General features: G+C 39.6%; 1 protein-coding gene across 4 annotated transcripts in view; it reads right to left on the minus strand.

The window, feature by feature from the left end:
- Window positions 1-241: 241 nt before the first annotated feature.
- Window positions 242-24,547, minus strand: part of PRRG1 (proline rich and Gla domain 1) — a 160,743-nt gene continuing 136,437 nt past the window's right edge. For all 4 annotated transcript variants that reach the window (XM_086387643.1, XM_086387646.1, XM_086387644.1 and 1 more), the window contains one exon: window positions 242-4,336. In XM_086387643.1, coding sequence (XP_086243769.1) covers window positions 3,851-4,336 — 486 coding nt within the window. In that variant the 3' untranslated portion in view covers window positions 242-3,850. The remainder of the gene's footprint in view (window positions 4,337-24,547) is intronic.

Consider the following 24,547-nt stretch of genomic DNA (forward strand, 5'->3'; position numbering starts at 1 on the left):
ATGTTCCCATTTTGTATCATTCCAGCATCATTCACAAGTAGTATGGATCATTCTTTCTTAGGCTTTGAACACCCTGAAGTTTTCAACAGGTAATTTTTGATTACTGAGCAGTGTTCCCTAAATTCCTAAGAAAAAAAGAAGTGTAATAATTTTACCATGTTAAAAAGATCACAATAAGAGCTTATACAGCATGTTTATCACCTCACCATAATCTAATTATTAACAAATGGCAGAAGAAATCTTTTGGGTTTAAAAATAGCTTTATTTAGCATACCCAAAACAGAAACATAAGAAAAACCTTACCTGGAATGAACATAAAATAGTTAAATACCATAATTTAATGTAAACCAGCTGTTTAAAAATGTGAAATATTATCAAATACATGCTATTTACACAGAACCAAGGTAAAGCTCCCTCCACAGTTATTCTATCAGATCATCAATCTTGAAGTCATCATTAACAGTGAATCAAACACAGCATCTGTATTTGTACTGGTCAATAGGAAAAAGAGAAATCATTTAATTTAAACAGATACAATTCATTGTGACATTCAAAGCAGGGAGGCAGAAAAGTGCCAGTTCTAGGATTCCAGACACAATCACTGCAGATGGAGGTCTGGAAACCGATCCACTAAAAGACCAGGTAGCCCATTCTTTCATGTAAATATACACTGGTTGATTCAATGTAGTTACTTCTTAAGAAAGGTACTAAATAGATCTGTAAAAATAAACATTTATTAAAAATGATCAAAGGTGAATGTAATATCAGTCAGGTAAGAAAGGCTAAAGCATAAAAATAGACACTATTCCAGACAAGCCCCTTTAATTATAACAAATGTTAAGAAACTCAGTGTACAAAACCAGATAGGGTAGCAAAAGGGTTTCTAAAAAGGTCAAACCCAAACCAAGATCAAACAAACTAACAGACTGTTTCTTAAAGAAAGTATTGTGTTTATCTTAGACATTTGCTTAGCCTGTCATTATCACCTGAATGCGGCCATGAGACCTGTGGCTGATGTGAACGGTGTGGAATAGTGTGTTCTCTGACAACGGTCTAAAAAGCTATAGCCATTGATCAGTGTAAGCATTTGGTGTTTGCTTCAAGGATCAACATTCATTCTTATACTTAAATTCAGGTATCTCTAAGAGGCAGCGTTAAATTCACTATCAGGAGTTTAGAATGTAAAATTAAATGACAAGTATGTATAGTTAGTAATAGAACATCCTGCTCCTTTATCTCATCCTGTAATTTTCAATCTTTTGGTCTCCAGACCCCTTTATATTCTTAACATTTGTTGGGGATCTGGACACCAAAGAGCTTTTGTTTATGAAATTTATAGCTACCAGTATTTGCCATATTAGAAAGTAAAAGTGAAAAAAAAATAAGTACTTATTGATTTAAAAATATAAAAGTCCCCAAATTAAAAAGTCCATTACATGCTAAACACAAATAACATTTTAAAGCAAATAGCTATATTTTCTAAAACAAACAAAAGCATGGGAAGATGACTAACGTTTTTAACAACTTTTGAGAGAGAAAGTGAAAAGACAACGAACGTGTTGGTGTTATTATGAAAATACTGTTGGTCTCACAGACCCCCCTCAAATTTGAATGTTCTCAAGGACTCCCATCGGGGCTCATTGCCATTTGTTGAGAACTGCTGGTTTAATCTGAGGCCTGATATTAATGACAAAAGAAAAAGTCCACACAAAAGGAGCCTTAATTTTTCTCTAAACCAAAATCCATTACTGGCTCAAACACTCCCATTCTCAGCTTTAAGTAGAAGCCAGAGATTACCATGTACTCAGGGCCAAATTCAAAACAATGCTGTCATTTCTGCTGAGACCAGGTTCGAGATTTATTAATTTTTAGTCCAGGAAAGCCGTAAAACCTGTTATCTAAACACAGTCAGCAGTAGTTCCCTTTCCAGCATTTGCTTACTCCTGCTTGTGCTGAGCGGACAGTTGTCATTAAGTAGGCCCAGCATTGGTACAGACCAGAGAATGACAGGTGCTGAACTAAGAGCCCACACACTCAAATTAGGAACCTGTGAGCCACTAACGGAGCAGCCTGCTCTATTTCTGTGAAAACTCAGATACATGTTGGGGAAACAGAAGCTTCTTCCCCCATGAGAGCAAGGAGAACAATGCTGTGACCTTACACCTAGAGTGCTCTTCGGGTCTTACAAATGACTTTCACACATATCATCTCATTGCATCCTTTTAAAGCCCCAGGAGGGACTTTAAAAGGCAGGGCGAATGATACTATCGCCATTTCAGAGGTAAGTAAGGAGCTCGAGGGTCAGATATGGGTCTTTCCCAAAGTGGCCTGGCAAGGGTATGGCAGAGTGGGATCTGAATTCAGGTCATCTGACTCCTAGTTCAAGGTCCTCCCAAGCAGTCCTCCTCCTTAGGGTTTAGGGGAGTCTGCGTGGGGATGGATATGGAAGCCGCAGGACATGACGCTTCCAAAACCTGCTTGCCTTCTGCCTGATCAGCCATTTTATCCAACACTAAGGAGTTGTGGGAGTGGCACAGAAATCTGACCGATATAATGCATTTTCTATCAGTGCATGTATAACTGTTGGATTTTTTCTTCTTTCCTAGCCAGTTTATGTTGGCAATTCATTCACAGCCTGTTCCCCCTGCTCCAAAGATTTTCAACAAAAATTCTGCAGTTAAAAAAATCTGAAAATACAAAATGAAATAGCAACTGTGAGATATGTTTGCAGCTATAACTAGATTTATTGTGCGCCTGGCACAACACAGACTTTGCAGTCTTCCTCTGCCAACTGGAGAATAATGCAGAAATCACAGTTCTTAATTTAAGGGAAAATTGTCTGGTAATGATCTTGAGACAAAGGCTTCACTCTATACAAAAACATTAAGAAAATAATTCCCAGGGTTTTAACTAAATTCTTACTTGCTAGAAGATTCTGGGGTCGTAGGAGAGCAACTAGAGTAAAAGGCAATGTAACATGGAGAAAGAAAGTGTTGCCAATGAGCCAAGGAGAAGTCTGCATCCGTTCTGTCATCGATTTGAGTATCTACTTGAGAAATGATTCTTTTGCCAGGAAATCCACTCCACCAAGATGTTAATACAAATAGCATGTGACATTCAAGGACACTAAGCAAACACTGTTTAATTTTTGTGGGGGAGGCAGTCAATTACAGCACCAAAATCCCTCCTGTGAAAGCAGCCAAAAGCCATGAAGGACCAGTGATTTTCTTGCTGTCCACTAGGAACAAGGTATCAATTATTATGCCTTCCTTCTCTCTCTGTCACCCTCTGAGATGTTCCTCAAGTCAAAACTGACTATATGCATTTTTTTCCCTTTTAAGGAAGTTTAAGAAGGTTAACAAAAGCCTGTAAAAATTTAAAAGCAGGCTAAGTTCATCTTATTTTCAAAATTCAACAGCACATTGCTGTTACACAAATTGTTGGTGCCTTCCCCCAACCTCCAATTTTGGTGAGTAATGTTCTCTTTACGGGTGATTTAGATAGATGTTAATGACTTTTTAACAGGTGCCCATATACTGGGCTGATGTACACACACGTCTATGTTCATGTACATATATACATAAACATACATGCGCACACACCAAAGTACGTCTCCTAGGAAGACCTCCACTAGTATTTTTCCCTCTTCACATATTTCCATTAGCAAAAATGAGCATGGATAAAGAGTTTAGAGTGGGAAACAGAACTAATGAAAATCAAATCGGAGAATATGAAGTGGTATGCTGTCAGAGTCCAATAAGTCAGATGCACGTGTATGTAGTGGTAAAGTGCTAGAAAGTTCTCTCATTAGTATTTTAAAAACGATTATAGTAGAAAGAAGTTTGCAGTTTCATTTGATAGTGGTGACCACTGGCACCATAGCAATGGCACTGGCTGAGTTGGAGTTGATGATGTCCTCATACTCCGGAGGCGGATCAAGATGAGGTTCTGTTTCACTCCTCCGCAGGTTCATCTGCCCAGTGGCTTCCTCGTAGGTCGGTGGGGGATCGCAGTTGGACAGGCGAGTGGAGACGGAATCTGAGCGCCCAACCACGTATTCCAGGAAGCCTGGGGACAACCCGCTGTTATCAAAGACTTCATCTGGTGGGGGAGGTGTAGTGATAATATTGAGGTGTTGAGGGAAAGGAATATGACTTTCCGTCACTGTCTGTCGGCGAGTCTTGTTTCTTAGGAAGCATCTCCAGATCAGGAAAATGACAAGGAGGATAATGAAGAGGCCAAAGATTAATGGAAAGGTAAGGTAAAACTGAAACCAGTCACTTCCTCTGTTACTCTCTCCTTGTTGTGCTTTTGTGTACGTGTTCCAAAACTCCTTCTGAAAATAGAAGAGGAGATTAACTGTAAATCAACATGATCCAAAGATCGGAAATAGCAAATGAACGCATATCTGGGTTTTATTAATATGATGAAAAGAAAACCCCAAACCAGATTTGTTGGTTCCAGTGACCTGCGGCCTGTATTTTCCCTGACAAGAAACTGTAGATCATGGTGCTCCCTCTGGACTCTCCCCTAAAATGGGGAGTCAGAACCCAAGGTCTTCAAGACTTGGTGTTTTTTGTATTTTCAGTTATGATATATTGGAAGGGCAAAAAGCATAAAGAATTTTCCCTTTTCCAAATATACCACCTAATCTCCCCTTTAATATAGAAGGTAAATACCATTTTCCATGTCCAATTATGAGAGAGGGACCCCATCATCATTGTGCTATTTCAGGCTGTTGGAGGCTCTTAGTGCTCAGATGCAATGCATTGTTTCCCAATAGCTCTGTTTGGGACTCTCTCCTACCAGGTATTCCCCCCCCAGCCCCAGAGTACACAGATTTAATGCATCTAAACACTCAATAAGTAGTGGTGATTATAATGAATTTTTGTATATCATGGGCTTCCCAGGTAGCTCAGATGGTAAAGAATCCGCCTGCAACGCTGGAGACACAGGAAACGTGGGCTCGATCCCTGGGTTGGGAAGATCCCCTGGAAAAGAGGATGGCTACCCACTCTAGTATTCTTGCCTGGGAAATCCCATGGACAGAGGAGCCTGGCAGGCTACAGTCTATGGAGTCAGACACAACTGAGTGATTAACAGTTCACTTGTGTATCATAAGTCTGCTTCAAATTGGAGTAATCTATATCCCAAACCTTGGTACAAACACCACCCCCAATGCTTAAACTTAGCCAATAATGTTTGTTTTTTTCCCCTCACAATATTTGTTTGCAGGCTACTGATAGTATTTAAACACCCAGCAGAAGGTAAGACTGTGGGCGCTAAAACTGTTTGTTTCATAGCACTGTCTTTTATTAGTCATAAAGGCTTTTAAAGTACTATGTGGGTCTAAGAATGACCCACAGTGTTCCACCCCTAAACTTGGTCATCTTATAAGGTACATTATTATTCCAACATTCCGTGATTCTAAGATAAAAGTTTGATATGCTGTAAGAAATATGGTATGATTTAGTAACAGCTGTGTGCAGGTGAAAATATGCAAGGTGCAACATTCAAACAAGCCAGAAGTAGAGACACTGTAATCCCAAAGTGTAGAGCCTTTATGTTAGGACAATACCCCAAACTGGAAATTAAATTTTTATTAGTGAAACAGTCAGTTAATAATCCAGGTTGAAAACTCATGAAGCTTTTTGTAAACAATAAAAGTGTACGCTATTTTTGTATAACTGTTACTTTTAGTATTGCCAACTTTATTACAGAAAATATAGATTATATAAAAATTTACTAATGCAGAAATATCTGAAAAGGAAAAACCAATCATCTGTAATTACACTGCAAAGATAAAATCACTATTAACATTTTTGGTTTACAACTACTCTCTGCCAACTCTCAGTCAAATCCTTACACAAATGTACATTTTTTAGAAAGTTGGAATCAAACTGTACTAAATCTCAATAAAAGTTTTATTAATCTACTTATAGAGACCTACCAAGTATCTACTTTGTAGGTAACTTTCTTAATCGATAGAGATGAGGATTTCTCCTCTCTTTGCCATCTCTCAGCTCACCATCTCCTTCCCCTCCATTTAATCTTAACCACAAAACACAAATAATATGTGATTTCAAATAATTATATAATGTTAATCTTAGAATAAATGGAATAGACAAATGACTTTTTAATCTTGTCCAGTCACTTTTGGATAATCAATAATGCACATGAAAATGGTTCTGTTTTGTTTTGTTTTGTTTTCATGCTTGGCTGGTATAAATCAATGTCTGTGGTTTCCTTGGCACACTTGGGAAAAAGCAGCAAAGTTGTGATTTTTTTTTCCTTTGGGAGAAAAAAACGTTAACCCTTGAAAATAAAAGTGTGAGTCTATTTTAAAAACAAAGCTTAGACAATAGAATAGAATCATCACAGCAGCTTTTTACTTTACTAATAGCAACACAATTCGCAAGCTGCACCTAATAATCATCCCCACTTGCAGATGAGGAAATGGAGGCTCAGTGATGTTACCTTATAATAAAACCAAGGTCACTTAACACACACATGTTGGAGCTGGCATTTGAATGCAACAGGCCTGGTGTCAGAGCAAAACAAAAAGCAGTCTGTCCTGATGCATAAGGTATGTCAAACTTGGACAGTTTCCTAGAAAATTCAATCTTTCTCATCATGCTAAATGTGTAGTTTGAAAACAAGTAACATTCATTGATCTGAATAAAAAGGTACTGCCAAGATTTCTTTCTTTGGAAACTAGACTGACTTTGTCCTTGAGGCAAGAGAATCAGGGAAATACTCACTTAAAATCAAGTAAAATAACTGTCATTCAAATAGACAAACCAGGTTTATGTCTCTCTAAGCTATTTAGATTGTTCTTTATTTTACTGGAAATAGCCAGAAGATATTCAGAAAGCAAATAAGTGATTTCAAGACTAAGTAAAACAGTGCTTTAGAGGCAGTGGATGTTTATTTAAGAAAGAAAATTTTAATGAAAGAAAGGGATTCAGTCATTTTAGGTAATGCTAAAATTACATAGATAATGAATCTCAAGGGATCAGAGGGGTCTGGCAAATCATTCAGATATGGATGAACCCTTGCACCCCTGGGATAAATCCCATTCGATCGTGGTGTGTGATCCTTTTAATGTTCTGTTGGGTTCGGTTTACCAGTATTTTGTTGAGGATTTTTGTGTCTGTGTATGTTTATTAGTGATAATGGCCTGTAATTTTCTATTTTTGTTGTATCTTTATCTAGTTTGGGTGACAGGGTGATGGTTGTATCATGGAATGAGTTTGGGACTGTTCCTTCCTCTGCAATTTTGTGGAAGGGTTTCAGAAGGATAGGTGTTAACTCTTCTCTAAATGTTTGATAGAATTCACCTGTGAAGCCATCTGGTCCTGCACTTTTTTGGTTGGGAGGTTTTTTGTTTTTGTTTTTTTACATGTACTTACATACTTATTAATAATGAGAGATTTTTTTCTTCATGTTTTGAAATACTGATGTTAGGTTTCAGATCCCATGACCGGATTCCACCAGCACCCTAAAAGATAGGCTCTCATTATGGTAAGCAGAGCTAGGGATTACAAATCTATGCCTTAGCATTTGTTGGGAGTTTTTAAATCACAGTTTCAGTACTTGTGACAGGTCTGTTCATATTTTGTATTTCTTTTTAGTTGAATCTTGGGACACTGTACCTTTCTAAGAATCTGTCCATTTTATATAGTTGCCTTATAGTCCTCGGTATTTCTGTGGTTTCTAAGTTCTCCTTTTCATTCCTAATCTTAGGTTTGTGCCCTCTCTTTTTTCTTGATGAGTCTGGCTAAAGGTTTATGAATTATCTTTTCAAGGAAGCAGTTTTTAGTTTCACTAATCTTTTCTATTGTTTTCTATTTATCTGGGCTTTAATCTTTATGATTTCTTTCCTTCTACGAACTTTGGGGTTGTTTGTTCTTTCTCTAGCTACTGTAAGTGTAAGGTTAGATTATTTGAGCTTTTTTCTTGTTCCCTGAGGTAAGATTGTATTGCTGTAAACTTCCCTGCTTTTGCTGCATCCCATACGTTTTGGATTGTCATGCTTTTGTTTACCTAGAGATAAATGAATTTTTTTTTTTTCTTCAGTGATCCATTGGTTGTTATTTGTTGCTTTTCCCTTGTTGCTTTTTATATTTTCTCTAGTTTTTGACAATTATTTCGGAGGCAAGAGCCCCAAAAGATAGATGTTTCATCACAGTAGGTAAGTATGTGAAAGATTCTACCAAACCAAATTTGTTGCTATTTTATTATAAAATGTCTGCTTTTCTGATTTGAATTTTCTCAATACCATTTTTAAGTGGAATTTGAGTGACTCAAGGCCTGAAGGACCGTATTCCTAAATTCAAAGAGTAAAGCCAAGAATATTTTTCCAGTCTTTGAGTAATCAGCTCAGAACCTACCTATGTGGTAAAGTTTGGAAGTGGGTGATGGGCCCAGTGAGTTTGTATTGCTGAGGGCCCGGCAGCATTTATACTCAGCACTCACATTCTCCCTTTTACTGAACAAGTACGACAGGGAAGGAAAGACCACCAGAGAGAAGGGACAGAAGCCACAATCCTAACTCCAAAAGCTGCCTTGTTGAGAACAGGTCAGAATATTCCAGCAAGAGGTCATTGAGCACTGTTAAGATTCTTTATCTAGACGGATGTTCTAGGGTAAAAAAAAAATCCCTGTAAAAGTTACTTTGTGTTCTTTCGTTCATCAAAAGAGTAGGACTATGTAGATCTAACTTCTGAGAAAACAAAGACTACTTGTAAATTATGAACTACGATATAAAAGGTAAGGCATTCTCTTGAAAATTGCCACTAGAGTGGCAATTTGCTGAAAAGCAATATTTATGATAAGTATGGTTTCAACTTATTTTATTATAAGTTGTAAAAGATATGGCTGGGGGATGAAGAACAAGGTACAGTTTTTCTTTTATTTTTAATTGGAGGATAATTACAGTATTGTGATAGTTTCTGCCATACATCAACATGAATCAGCCACAGATATACATATGCCCACTCCCTCTCAAACCTCGCAACCCCCCTAGGTTGTCACGGAGCACTGGCTATGGGTGCCGTGCATCATAGAGCAAATTCCCACTGGCTGTTTTCCATATGGTAATGTATATGTTTCAGTATTACCCTTAAGTCATCCCTCCCTCTCCTTCCCCCGCTCCGTCTATAAGTCTGTTCTCTATGTCTGTGTCTGCTTTGCTGCCCTGCAAAAAGGATCATCGGTACCATCTTTCTAGATTCCATATAGATGCAATATGATATTTGTCTTCTCTTTTTGACTTAAACTGACTCAAATGTGTTCAGAAGTTACAGTTCTATCTTTTAAAAAATTATGGGGATTATTATTTTGCTAGGCAGCATACAGCTTACATAAAGTAAAAAACTCTGTAATTTAGGTATAATGGTTAATGGTTGTAAAACTGTAAAGGTTCAGATTCAGGATACTTGAGGTGGGAACTGATAGCTGTCCCAGTATAAGAGGCAACAGGAGAACTCTCAAGTCCCAAAATATCCCTTGTAAGCAGCATTAAAAACTGACTGGTATTTTAGGGTTGCAGTTGAATATACCAATGTAGGAAGACCCCGGAGAAGGCAATGGCACCCCATTCCAGTGTTCTTGCCTGGAAAATCCCAGGGACGGGGGAGCCTGGTGGGCTGCAGTCCATGGGGTCGCACAGAGTCGGACACGACTGAAGTGACTTAGAAGCAGCAGGAAGGCCCAGACTGCACTTCCTTCTGTGGCCACATCAGATCTATGCAGGGAACAATTGTTTTCTGGAAAAAACCTATAAAACTAGCAGAGCAACTTCTATTCATCAGGTGAACCAGGAAAAAACCCTACACTGAGCTGAATAGGAAAGGCTGGGACACAACCTCCCCATGGACCCCACCCGGCGTGTGAGGACCTATCATGGGGAGGGATCTCAGAAACATGAGCTGTTCTCCTTGAGGAGTAAAGGATTTGAGCTCACGTGGGGGCACCCCGACTGTATTTAGCAGGATGGGAGCAGACTCAGAAGCCCCCAGACTTCCTGTGAAAGAGACTCACTTGCTGATCTTAAAGCATCAATCGGCCTGAGGCACAGGCCTCTGAGATAGCAGACATCTTTTAGGCCTAATGCAATGCTCTGGGGGTGGAGGACGGCAGGGGCCACCTTGGCATCCTGGAAAGGGGCTTGTAGCTTTGTGTGCAGCTGAAATTTCTGAGGGTTCTCTCTGGGTGTCTGGCTCTGGTAGGGCTTATGCACACAGGTGACCCAGGGCAGAGCAAGAAGCAGCACTGAGGTGCCAATTCCTTCTGGGAAAGAGGCTTTATGTCACAGCTCTGTGGCCTGAGGGGCAGATTTCTTCGGAAACATACAGCTACGGCCCCCTGTAGTCCTCTCCAGAGCACCAGCACCTCCCAGAGGGGAGCTTGTACATGTGTCTGCTGCCCCCTAATCACCTGGCTGTGATGGCTAGCAGGTCCTGTGTTTGTGGACCTCTCGATAGTGGAACAGATGTTAATAGTTCCTGGCTGGCTACCACTCTCAGGGCACAGCACAGACACAGATTGAAACACAGCCCAATTTTTGTGTGAAAAATCCTTCTTTGCTTGTCTTAGAGCTTCAGGCTGAGGAGCAAGATTCCGGTTTGGTGCTTATATATAGAGATTTCTGAAGGCTCTCTGTGGATGAAGGCCAGAGGATGGTGCCTTTGCACTCTCCCACCACACTGCTCCAGGCTGCTGGTATCTCCTAGAAAGGTGCTTGTACCCTCCATCTGGCACCCCGACTTTGTAGGCTGCTGGCTAGGACACAAGTCTATACCACTGGGCCCTGGTAGTCAGATGACTTACCCTTGTGGTGCCACAGGACTATAGAGTATGTTCACACATTTTAAAAGCTGCTGTTTGAGGTCTGGCTTCTCATCAGCCTGAATGTAGGTGCTGATGGTGATCCTCTTCTTTGGGTCACTGAAATGTCTTGGCACACCCCCAAGGACTGGGAGCCAATAGAAATAAAATGGGCTGCTTGAACAATCACAAAGGTTTGACAGGCAACCAAGAGCTAGGACAGGGTTGAGGGACAAGGTTCTTCTTTTGTAGACGACTACTTCAAGACTGGGAGAGATGGTGGTTTCATCTACTAAATAGAAACCAACAGAGAGTCAAGGAAAATGAAGAGAGGAATGATGAAACATCAGAATAAAACCTTTACCGAAACAGCAGTAAGTGAGTTATCTGATGAAGAGTTCAAAATAATGATCATAAAGGTGCTACTGAACACAGGAAAGGAGTGGGCACACACAGTGATAACCTCAAATGGAAGTTACAGAGCTGAAGAATACACTAGAGGAGTTCAGCAGCAGACTAGATGAAGCAGAAAAGGTCAGGCATTTGAAGACAGGTGAGTGAAACTCAGCCAGTGAGAGCAGCGAAAAGGAAAAAAAAAAAAAACAACCGAAGATAGATAGCTTAAAAGACTTTGGGGACAACATTGAACTGACTTAAGATTTGCATTTTAGGGAGGTGCCAGGAGGAGGAGAGAGAGAAAAGCATGGAAAGATATTTTAAAGAAAGAATGGGGAAGGAAACAGACATCCAGATTGGGTTCATCTTGTTTGGAACTCTCCAGATTTCCCAAAGAGACACATACCAAGACAGATTATAATTAAAAAAATTAAAGTTAAGGAGAGACTTTTAAAAGCAGCAAAAGAAAAACAATATGTAACATACATAAGACCAGCAGTAGATTTTTCAGCAGAAATGTTGAAGGCCAGGACGGAGTGGCATGATCTATTCAAAGTGCTGAAAGGAAAAAAAACTTCCAACCAAGAACACACTCCCCATCTAAATAGTTATTCAAAGTTGGGAAGAGGGTTTTTTGGACAAGCAAAAGGTAAAGGAGTTCATTACCAGCCTTATAAGAAATGTTACAGAATTTTCTTCAAGCTGAAAAAAGGCACTAATTAAATCTCACTGGTAAAGGTAAATAATGTAATAAAATGTAATAAAAAGGTACATAATGTAGTAAAATGGTAGATTAATCATTTATAAAGCCAGTATGAATGTTAAAAGACAAAAGTAGTAATAAAAATAACTAACTACAATCCCATTACTGTTGACCCTTGAACAACACAGGGGTTAGGTGTACCAACCTGCTACCTACTTGAAAATTCCCATAGAACAGTTCCACATCTGTAGATTCAACCAAGAGTACACTGTGTAGTCCTATAGTACAAGTTTAGTGAAAAAAATTCCATGTATAAGTGAGCCTGCACAGTTCAAAACCATGTTGTTCAAGGGTTAACTGTATGTAAGGGATATACAAGATACAAAGATGTAAAATGTGATATGAAAAGCATAATGGAGTGGGGAGGAGTAAGAATGTAGAACTTCAGAATGTGTTCAGATTTACAACAACTTAAGTTGATAACTTGTATGTGTAAGCCTCATGGTAGCCATAAAGCAAAAACCTATAGTAGACACTTAAGATAAAGTGTACTATTCAAGAAAGTCATCAAATCACAAAGGAAAAGAACAACAGATGAATGACTAGAGGAACTGCAAAGCAGTAAGAAAACATTTAACCAACAAAACAGCAATAAATATATACCTATACTTCATTGTTGCAAGACATAATCGACCTGGGGATTTTTGCAGAAGCTAGTAACCGGCCAGTGATTTGTTATGTAAATGAATAGTGAACATCTGCATTTGAGTAAAAACACTTTTTTTTTGTACTTATGCATGTCTTACTAAATAAAGCATTCTAATATTTCATTAGAGGCAGTATAGCTGGCACTCTATGCAGGAGGACAGAGCATCTATTTCAAATATACTGTTTCACTGGAAGGACATTCTGTACTTTCTGGTGGCATTTTTCTTTAGTCCTGTGGGTATTATTTCACCTAGAGTGTGTTCTTTTACCTGGAGTTGACAAGGTGGATCTTGTGGAAATGAGAAATTTCTCCATGTGTCAGTTTTGAAAATGTTATGGTAATACACCTGTGTTTCTAACATATACAAGGTTGGAACAAAAACCCAACAGAGCAAAATGTGAATGATAATGACAACTATAAGTTGGATAATAAACCCCTGGTCAGTGTTAAGCTTTAACAACTTTATACAATAATGCTAACTGTATCACTTTCTAAAAACATATTGATATGTGTTTGTTACACCAATGTTATTGCCTGGAAATGTATCAATTGATCAAGGGTTCATGATACAACTTACAGTTGTCATTATCATTCACATTTAAGGCTGATGTTCTGTCTGATCTGTCCATTGATGCAAGTGAGGTATTAAAGTCCCCTACTATCATTATAAACTGCTATTTCTCCCTTTAGAGCCATTAATATTTGCTTTATATATTGAGGTACCCACTATGTTGGGTGAATGAATATTTACAAGTGTTATATACTCCTGTTCGATTGACCCCTTTCTCTGGAAAATTCAGAAATATGCAGAGATTAAACAACATATGAACAATCAATGTGTCAATGAAGAGATCAAAGAGAAAAAAATTCCAAAGACAGATGAAATGGAAACATACCAAAACTTATGGGATGAAGCAAAAGCAGTTCTAAAGGGAAGTTCATCACAATAAATTCCTATATAGAAAAACAAAAATTAGAAACAACCTAATTTTATACCTCAAAGAACTAGAAAAAGAAGGAAAAACTAAGGCCAAAGTTAGAAGAAAGGAAATAACAGATCAGAGTGGAAATACATTAAATAGGAACTAAAAAGACAATAGAAAAATCAGTGAAATTAAGAGCTGGTTCTTTACAAAGATAAACACAATTGACAAGCCTTTAGACTCCTGAGAAACAAGGAGGACTGAAATAAACATCAGAAAATAGGAGATATTACAGTTGATACCACAGAAACTGTAAGAGGCTACAATGAACAATCACATGCCAACAAGTTTGACAACTTAAATTACTAGAATGTACAAACACCAAGACTGAATCATGACTAGAAAATATGAACAGTTACTAGTGAGGAGATTATTAAAAAAAAAAAAAACCTCCTAACAAAAGACAAGGACCAGACTGTTTAACTGGTAAAATGTACAAAACATTCAAAGAATTATTAATACCAATCCTTCTCAAATACTTCCCCCCAAAAAGAGGAGGAACACTGCTTACGTGAGGTCTGTTGAGCTGCTGTGTGCTTTTACATACTGCCTTGGTTGTATACTGTGTTCAGGATCTTATCCCAAAGTTTCACAGCTGTTATATTAACTCAGCAGTATACCTAGAGCAGTATGCTCAAGGGCGAGGTGAGTAGACCATTAATTATAGAGACTTTAATTGACTAAATTGACTATGAATGTGCATGAGGGTACTCCATACCTCAAGGCCAAGGAGAGCTTATGAAGGGAGACTGGATCACCAGGCTGTTGTCACTGCCCAAGGGGAGGCTCTGGGTTAAAGGCAGAATGAAACGATTCCTATAGGTAAGGAAGATAAGAGACCTCCTCTTGTGACAATCACGTTGGTGGGTCATGGCTGGACTGAGAGACTTAACCCAGAACAGAGAGAGAGCCTTGTGACGGGAAACTGGTGGCTACAATGAAAGGGAAAATACAAGAGGCCTACAGTCTGTCACTGCCTCACTCACAACTGTTGCGCTCTTTGCCCCTGACCTGATGAGGTCCCATGGGTGTGGTACCTGCCATGATGTTGCTACACAGTGGACAAATAAATATCCTGTCACGAACATCAGGTGCCAGCACCTCCTAACAACTTTAAGGAGGTGTACTAGTGCCTCATAACAGGAAGAAAATGAGCTGCAATCCTGCAGCCAGCAGAAAGGAAACCCCCAAAAGAGAAAGAAAAACTGAGAGATGGCAAATATGTTCCAGGCAAAGGAACAAGATAAAAAGCCACAAGAAAACCCAAATGAAGTGGAGATTGGCAACTTACCTAACAAGGATATTGATAGTGAAGATGTTCCAGGATTTTGGAAAAGAATGGAGGCACAGATCAAGAAAGATACAAGAGACGTTTAACAGTTAAAGAACAAACAAATGAATTAGCGATACAATCACTGGAATGAAAAAGACACTAGAAGGACCCACTAGCAGAATAATTGAGGCAGAACAATGACTAGTTGGCTGAAAGAATAGTGGAAATCACTGTTGCAGAACAAAATACAGACAAAAGAATGAAAAGAAATGAGGACAGTCTCAGAGACCTCTGCTGCTGCTGCTAAGTGGCTTCAATCATGTCCGACTCTGTGCAACCCCAAAGACGGCAGCCCCCCAGGCTCCCCCGTCCCTCAGATTCTCCAGGCAAGAACACTGGAGTGGGTTGCCATTTCCTTCTCCAATGCATGAAAGTGAAAAGTGAAAGTGAAGTCGCTTAGTCATGTCTGACTCTTCGCAACCCCATGGACTGCAGCTTACCAGGCTCCTCCGTCCATGGAACTTTCCAGGCAAGAGTTCTGGAGTGGGGTGCCATTACCTTCTCCAGAGACCTCTGGGACAACATTAAATGTACCAACATTCCCATTCTAGGGGGTCCCAGAAGGAGAAGAGAGAAAGAAAGGCCCTGAGTAAATATTTGAAGTGATAATAGCCAAAAACTCCCGTAACATGAGAAAGGAAACAAAGTCCAGTAAATACAGACTCTCAGGTAAGATAAACTTATGGAGGAACATGCTGAGACACATACTAATCAAACAGAAAAAAAATTATAAAGACAAAGAAAAAATATTAACACATAATAAAGGGAAAAGCAAAAATAACATAACAGGGAACTCCAATAAGGTTGCTGCTGCTGCTGCTAAATCACTTCAGTCGTGTCCAACTCTGTGCGACCCCATAGACAGCAGCCCACCAGGCCCTGCCATCCCTGGGATTCTCCAGGCAAGAACACTGGAGTGGGTTGCCATTTCCTTCTCCAATGCATGAAAGTGAAAGTGAAGTCGCTCAGTCGTGTTCGACTCAGCGACCCCATGGACTGCAGCCTACCAGGCTCCTCCGTCCATGGGATTTTCCAGGCAAGAGTACTGGAGTGGGGTGCCATTGCCTTCTCCCCCAATAAGGTTATTAGCTGGTTTTTCAGCAGACGTTCTGCAGGCCAGAAGTGAGAAGCATGATATATTTAAGGTGATGAAAGCCAAGAAATAACAGTCAAGAATAGTCTGCCCAGCAAAGCTCTCATTCAGATTTGTCCAAAAAATCAAAAGGTTTACAGACAAGCAGAAGTAATGGAATCCAGCACCATAAGACCATATTTACATCAAAGATAAAGGAACTTCTCTGGGGCAGGGAAAAAAAAAAGGCCACAGCCAGAAACAAGAAAATTACCAATGGGAAAGCTCACCAGTCAAAGCAAATAAACGGTACATGTAAGAAATAATCTGCACACAAATATGATATCAAAACCAGCAATTGTGAGGAGAGTACAAGTGCAAGATACTGGGAATGAAATGGAAATTGAGATAACGGAAACTAAAACAACCTTGCACATACAGAGAATGCAGTATCAAACCTCACGGGGAAAAATCCTCACAGGAACTGCACACCAAAAATCTACAACAGATACACAGACATAAAAAAGAAAAAGGAAGCCACACACAACACTGAAGTTATTCATCAAATCACAAGAGAAGATAAAAAGGGAAGAGAAAAAGACTTGTAAAAATGAACCAAAACAATTAAAAAATGACAATAGGAACATACATATTAATAATTATCTTAAATGTCAACTGATTGAATACTTCAACCAGAAGGCACAGACTGGCTGGCAGGCTGCGAAAACACCACCTGTATATATGCTATCTACAACAGACTGATGACCAGTACAAGAAGGCAGAAAGATATGACACTGGAAGATAGGCCCCCAAGGTCGGTGGGTGTCCAATTTCCTACTGGAGAAGAGTGAAGAAATAGATCCAGAGAGAAAAAAAGAGGCTGTGCCAAAGTGGAGACGTTGCCCAGTTGTGGATGTGTCTGGTGGTGAAAGTCAAGTCTGATGCTATAAAGAACAATATTGTACAGGAACCTGCAGTGTTAGTTCCATGAAGAAAGGCAAATTGGAAGTGGTCAAACAGGAGATGGCAAGAGTGAACATCGACATTTTAGGAATCACTGAACAAAAATGAACTGGAATAGGTGAATTATATTTAGATGACCATTATATCTACTACTGTGGGCAAGAATCCATTGGAACAAATGGAGTAGCCCTCACAGTCAACAACAGAGTCCGAAATGCAGTACTTGGGTGCAGTCTCAAAAATGACAGAATGATCTCTGTTTCCAAGGCAAACCATTCAATATCACAGTAATCCAAGTCTATGCCTTGGATTTTTCATTTTTCAGTAATGCTGAAGAGTGAAAGTCGCTCAGTCATGTCCAACTCTTTGCAACCCCATGGACTATACAGTCCATGGAATTCTCTAGGCCAGAATACTGGAGTGAGTAGCTGTTCCCTTCTCCAGGGGATCTTCCCAATCCAGGGATCAAAGCCAGGCCTCCTGTATTGCAGTCAGATTCTTTATCAGCTGAGCCACCAGGGAAGCCCTAGTGAATGCTGAAGTTTAATGGTTTGATGAAGACCTACAAGACCTTCTAGAACTAACACCAAAAGAAAAACAGATGTCCTTTTCATTGTAGGGGACTGGAATAAAAAAGTAGGTCAAGAGATACCTGGAGTAACAGACAAGTTTGACCTTGGGGTAAAAAATGAAGCAGGGCAAGGGCTAAAAGGGGTTTTGCTAAGAGAACACTTAGTCACAGCAAACTCCATCTTCCAGCAATATAAAGATGACTCTACACATGGACATCACCAGATGGTCAATACCAAAATCAGATTGATTATATTCTTGGCAGCTGAAAATGCAGAACCTCTATACAGTCAGGAAAAAGAAGACCAAATTGGTGGCTCAGAAGTTAAAGCATCTGCTCACAATGTGGGAGACCTGGGTTCGATCCCTGGGTCGGGAAGATCCCCTGGAGAAGGAAATGGCAACCCACTCCAGTACTCTTGCCTGGAGAATCCTATGAACGGAGGAGCCTGGTGGGCTACAGTCCACGGGGTCACAAAGAGTAGGACACGACTGAGCTACTTCACTTTTGAAGAAAAGTACGGGAAACCACTAGACCATTCAGGTATGACCTAAATCAAATCCCTTATGATTATACAGTAGAAGTGACAAATAGATTCAAGGGATTAGATCTGATAGACAGTGTACCTAAAGAACTATGCATGGAGGTTCATAACATTGTATAGGAGGTGGTGACCAAAACCATTCCAAAGAAAAACAAATGCAGAAGGCAAAGGAGTTGTCTGAGGAGGTCTTACAGATAGCTGAGAAAAGAGAAGCAAAAGGCAATGGAGAAAGGGAAACATATACCCAAGTAAATGGAGAGTTCCAGAGAATAGTAAGGAGAGATAAGAAAGCCTTCCTCAGTGATCAATGCAAAGAAATAGAGGAAAACAACAGAATGGGAAAGACTAGAGCTCTCTTCAAGAAAATCAGAAATACCAAGGGAATATTTCATGCAAAGTCAGGCACAATAAAGGACAGAAATGGTATGGACCTAACAGAAGCAGAAGATATTAAGAAGATGTGGCAAGAATACACAGAAGAACTATACAAAAATGATCTTCATGACCCAGATAACCACTTTGGTGTGACCACTCACATAGAGCCAGACATCCTGGAGTGCGAAGTCAAGTGGGCCTTAGGAAGCATCACTGCAAACAAAGCTAGTGGAGGTGATGGAATTGCAGTTGAGCTATTTCAAATCCTAAAAGATGATGCTGTGAAAGTGCTGCACTCAATATGCCAGCAAATTTGGAAAACGCATCAGTGGCCACAAGACTGGAAAAGGTCCTGTTTTCATTCCAATGAAAAGTTTTCATTCCAATTTCATTCCAAAAGTTTTCATTCCAATCCCAAAGAAGGGCAATGCCAAAGAATGTTCAGACTATCACACAATTGTGCTCATTTCACATACTAGCAAAGAAATGCTCAAAATCCTTCAAGCTAGGCTTCAACAGTACATGAACTGAGAACTTTCAGATATACAAGCTCGATTTAGAAAAGGCAGAAGAACCAGGGAACAAATTGCCAACGTCTGTTGGATCAACGAAAAAGCAAGAGGATTCCGGAAAAACATCTATTTCTGTTTCATTGACTAGGCTAAAGCCTTGACTGCGTGGATCAGAACAAACTGTGGAAAATTCTTCAAGAGTTGGGAATACCAGTCCACCTTACCTGCCCCCTGAGAAATCTGTATACAGATCAAGAAGTAACAGAAGTGGACACAGAACAAAAGGCTGGTTGAAAATTGGGAAAGGAGTACGTCAAGGCTGTATATTCTCAGCCTGCTTATTTACCTTCTGTACAGAGTACATCATGTGAAATGCTGGGCTGGATGACTCACAAGCTGCAATCAAGATTTCAGAGAGACATATCAACAACCTCAGATATGAAGATGATACCACTTTAATGGAAGAAAGCAAAGAACTAAAGAGCCTCTTGTTGAACATAAATGAAGAGAGTGAGAAACCTGTGTAAAATTCAACATTCAAAAGACTAAGATCATGGCATCTGATCCCATCACTTCATGGCAAATAGATGGGGGAAAAAATGGAAACAGAGACAGACTTTCTTTTCTTTGACCCTAAAATCACTGCAGATGGTGACTGCAGCCATGAAATTAAAAGATGCTTGCTCTTTGGAAGAAAATCTGTGACAACCTAGACAGTGTATTGCAAAGCAGAGACATCACTTTGCCAACAAAGGTGTCTAGAGTCAAAATTATCATTTTTCCAGTAGTCATGTACAGATGTAGAGTTTGACCATAAAGAAGGCTGAGCGCTGAAGAATTAAGCTTTTAAACTATGGTGTTGGAAAAGACTCCTGAGAGTCCCTTGGACAGCAGAGATCAAACCAGTCCAGTCTGAAGGAAATCAACCCTGAATATTCATTGGAAAGACTGATGCTGAAGCTTAAGCTCCAATACTTTGGTCACCTAATGGAAGATTCAATTCATTGCAAAAGACCCTGATGCTGGGAAAGATTGAGGGTAGAGGGAGAAGGGGCGACAGAGGATGAGATGGCTGGATGGCATCATGGAATCAATGGACATGAGTTTGAGCAGACTCCAGAAGACAGTGAAGGACAGGGAAGTCTGGCATGCTGCAGTCCATGGGGTTTCAGGGCAAAGAGGGAGAGAGAGCGAGGGTGAAGAAACTCTTTATTAAATAGACATAATTGGGATACATATTTAGAAGTGAACTTTCCTACAGAATTTATGTTTCATGCTATGTCTACTTAAAGAGTTACTCAAATCTTTCTGTAACTTGAAACCTTACAGTTTTTCTAACTTAAGATAAATGATGGCAATTCAATGCATATCTGCATCATTCCAAATGAGAAAATATTGATAGATTAATTACCCAATATAGGTTTTGTCACCTTTGGCGTCTCACTACAGAGAAGCTAAAGATACTGGGATCTGTCAGCAGACATGTGCCACATTAAAAGATATACTATGAGAAGTCATATGCTTCTAGAAATTATGAATTGTATTCAGATGTGTTCCACTCTACAGAACACTTGTACAGCAGTTCACAAGTACTTCTTAGTCTTCACTAAAAGTTAAGGTCTCTACAGGTTCAGAATGCTAATACATGTAATTAAAACTACTAGAAATACTAAGAGAAAGAAATATCACTATGCCAAATAAGCTGGATGTTTTGGCTAAGAAAAGATATGATGTATGGAGATGCGTTTTTTAAAAGGGAAATGAAAGTTATTTTATCCTCAAGTAAAACTGGGTGTTTCCAGACATAGAGAACAGACTTGTGTAGGAAGGAGGGGGTGGGATATATATGGAGAGAGTAACATGGAAACATACATTACCATATGTAAAACAGCCAGCCAATGGGAATTTGCTGTATGAAGCAGGGAGCTGAAATTGGTGCTCTGCAGCAACTTAGAGAGGTGGGAGGTGGGAGCGAGGTTCAAGAGGGAGAGGACATATGTATACCTGTGGCTGATTCATGTTACTGGATGGCAGAAACCAACACAATACTGTAAAGCAATTATCCTTCAATTAAACATAAATGTAAAAAATAAAACCGGGTGTTTCATAATGAAAAGAGTAACATAAAGGGCTAACTGAATGGATATAGGAAGCTGAGGGCAGAGAGAAAGAACTTTATCTTGGGTACTCAAGCTAGCTAAAAATGGAATAATTTTATGGTAAGGTTTTTTTTTTTTTTTTTCCCCCAAGTAAGTAGTGAATGTACAGGAATCTGAAACTTAATTTTCTTTCATTTGCTAAAAGGACAAAATTTTCATGGGCTACTGGTCCGCTCCTGATAAGACTGAAAGGTTTCTCTTTACTTTTTAATAAATTTGCCTAGAAAACAAAGATCCTATGTTTTATCAAAAATAATTTCCTGTGTTTGGTGTTTTATCAAGTCTCTGGAAACTTAAAAACACCCAGTCTTCTCTATTAAAAGAGCTAAGGTGTTGTTTTTACAATTTTGTAACTTTCTGTTTTCCCTGATAAGTCTTTGTCACTTTGATTAAATGGATAACTCAGTACTGTTTCAGAAGGACCTATGATCCTATTTGTTTTAATATTTTGAGATTGTTTTGACAAACTTCCCCCAAATCAAATTACCAAATGAAGTCTTCTTGACCTTGAACTACTTTTGGGATTTTCCAGAAGTATCCTGGAACATGTCAAAAGATGTGTTGTCTCTCCTTACAAAAAAAGAGACTTTACTTAGGTTTATTTGATATGTTAAATTATATGATAAATATTAATAAATATGAAGTAATTATAAACCTTCTCAAGGTTTTATTTGACATATATATGTTGCTAATATTGTAGTCCCAGAAATTTTATAAAATCCCTAAAACTCTGATATGTCCTAGTAGACTGTCATTAGTTATATATCTAGTTATCATCTTAAAATGTTCTCTGTGATTGGAATAACCAAATATCCATGTCAACTACGTTATTATGAACTCTTATCACATTTTTAACGACAGACATTTGTCTTTTTGTCATTAGAGTTAATTGTTTCTTGCTTTTGCCAGACTATTCCTACACAAAGTGTTTCATTTTCAAGAACACTCATGGAAAGCACTCTAACTAGTAGAGGTTCCTGATAACTTTCAGGTCTTTAAACAAAAAAATATGGGAGGCAGATGGGCAATAAACACATGAAAAGATGCTCAACATTGCTTATTACAGAAATACAAATCAAAACTACAATGAGGTATCACCTCACACCTATCAGAACGACCAGCAAAAAAAAAATCTACGAACAACAAATGCTAGAGAGGATGTGGAGAAAAGGGAACCCTCTTACACTGTTGGTGGAAATGTCAATTGGTACAGCCACTATGAGAACAGCATGGAGATTCCTTAAAAAAAAACTAGGAATAAAACTACCCTATGACCCAGCAATCCCATTACTGGGCATATACCTTGAGAAAACCACAAATGAAAAAGACACATGTACCCCAGTGCTCACTGTAAAACTATTTTCAATAGTCAGGACATAGAAGCCACCTAGATATCCACTGACAGATGAATAGACAAAGAAGATGTGGTACCCAGACACAATGGAATATTACTCAGCCATTAAAAGGAATAAATTTGAGTCTGTGATAGTGACGTGGTTGAACCTAGAGCCTGCTAAACAGAGTAAATGTCAGAAAGAGAAAAGCAAAGATATATTAACACATGTATATGGAATCTACAAAAATAATACTGATAAACCTATTTGCAGGTAAGAAATGGAGATGCAGATGTAGAGAACCAACTTGTGGACACAGTAGGGAAAGGAGAGGGAAGGATGAATTGAGAAAGTAGCATTGATATAATACTCTATCATGTGTAAAGTAGTGGGAAGAAGATGTTATATATATAACACAGGGAGCCCAGCCAGGCACTCTGTGACAACCCAGAAGGCTGGGATGGAAGAGGGGGGAGGCGCAGGAGGGAGAGGATCTACATATAATTATGACTGATTCACTCTGTCCTACAGCAGAAACCAGCACAACACTATAAAGCAATTATCCTCCAGTTAAAGAAAAACATAGGGAAGGGAGGAACTCAAGATGGCAGAGTGGGAGGAGGCTGAGCTCACTTGGCCTCGTGAACACATCAAAAATACATCTACATGTGGAGTGAGCAATTCACACTGAAAACAAACTGGAGACTGGCAGAAAGGCTCTTCTACAACCAAGGCTGTAAACAAAGATCTGCACAGAGTTGGTTAGAAAGAGAGGAGAAGCGATCAGCTTGGGACCCACATACCTAGGAGGGGACAGAGAAGGGCAGGGGACTATCATGGGGTGGGAGATTCTCCTTGGGAGTAAGCAGTCTGAACCACATATTGGGCACCCTAGCCCGGTGGTCCAATACTGGGAAGATGAGTCCTGTTTGCTGGTTTGAAAACCAGTGGGCTGTAAGAAATTGAGACTCCACCCCTGAAAACCACACGCACAAGCTTGTTTACTCCTTAAACAAGGAAGAGATGTGGGGAACGGAGCCAGCTTGCAGCCCGCACCACATCTGAATGGGGTGAGAGCAGCCACTGCTGGCCGTTGGTGGAGGCAGTGGGTTGACAAGTAGCTGTCTGGAGCTCGGACTGGCATGTGGGGACCATCCCATAATGCACCCCAGCCTTCACGGTGCACCCACTCCAGCCTCTCTTGCTGCAGTGCTGCGCCCCTCTGCGCCAAAGATGCCATTGCTGGGAACAAGGAGAATGTATATTTCGAGGGAACAGGTCAGGCTTCTCCAGCACCTTGGGCCCTACCCCCACCCCCATCAGGACAATGATGGCCGTGGAGAGTAGGAGAAGCACTGGCTCAACCCTGGCGCCAGCTCTAGCCCCAGCCCACCTCCCACCAAGGTGGTAACTGCCAACACTTCATAGGTGAACATTTGACCTGTGCTCACTTCAGATCCGGCTCTCTCACCAAAGCCACGGGGCCCGTGCAGACTGCACAGGGACACTGCCACACTAGGACACCTTTAAGACTGGGATAGGTAACTGTTTTACCTAATTTCAGAGAGACAGAGAAAGCTGTTTCAAATGAAAAAAGAAGGAAAAAACCCTGGAAACACAACTAGTTAAAAAAAAAAACACCTGGAAAAACAACTAGTGATCTAGAAAGAACTAATTAATGAGATAAGAGGTCAAAGCATTAGTACTAACAACTGAAACATGGAACAGATGGATACAGTGAGAATTTTACCAAGGCACTAGAAAATGTAAGAAAGAACCAGTCAAGATGAAGAACACAGTAACTGAAATGAAATAAACACTCAAGGAACTAATAACAGACTAGATACAGAACACAGAAGTGATCCAGCTGATAGAATAATGGAAATTATCCAATTCAAACAGCAAAAAGAAAAACAAATTTTAAAAAATGAAATGGTTTAAGGGATTTTCTGCTAGACAACGTCAAATGTACTGACATTCACATTATAAGGGTCACAGAAAGAGAAGGGAGAACGAAAGGGGTCAATAATGTATTTGATGATTTCATGGCTGAACATTTCCTG

This window comes from Bos grunniens, chromosome X, assembly GCF_055505025.1.
Source record: "Bos grunniens cultivar Pamir isolate PY7600 chromosome X, Bosgru_T2T1.0, whole genome shotgun sequence".
In the NCBI taxonomy this organism is placed as follows: Eukaryota; Metazoa; Chordata; class Mammalia; order Artiodactyla; family Bovidae; genus Bos; species Bos grunniens.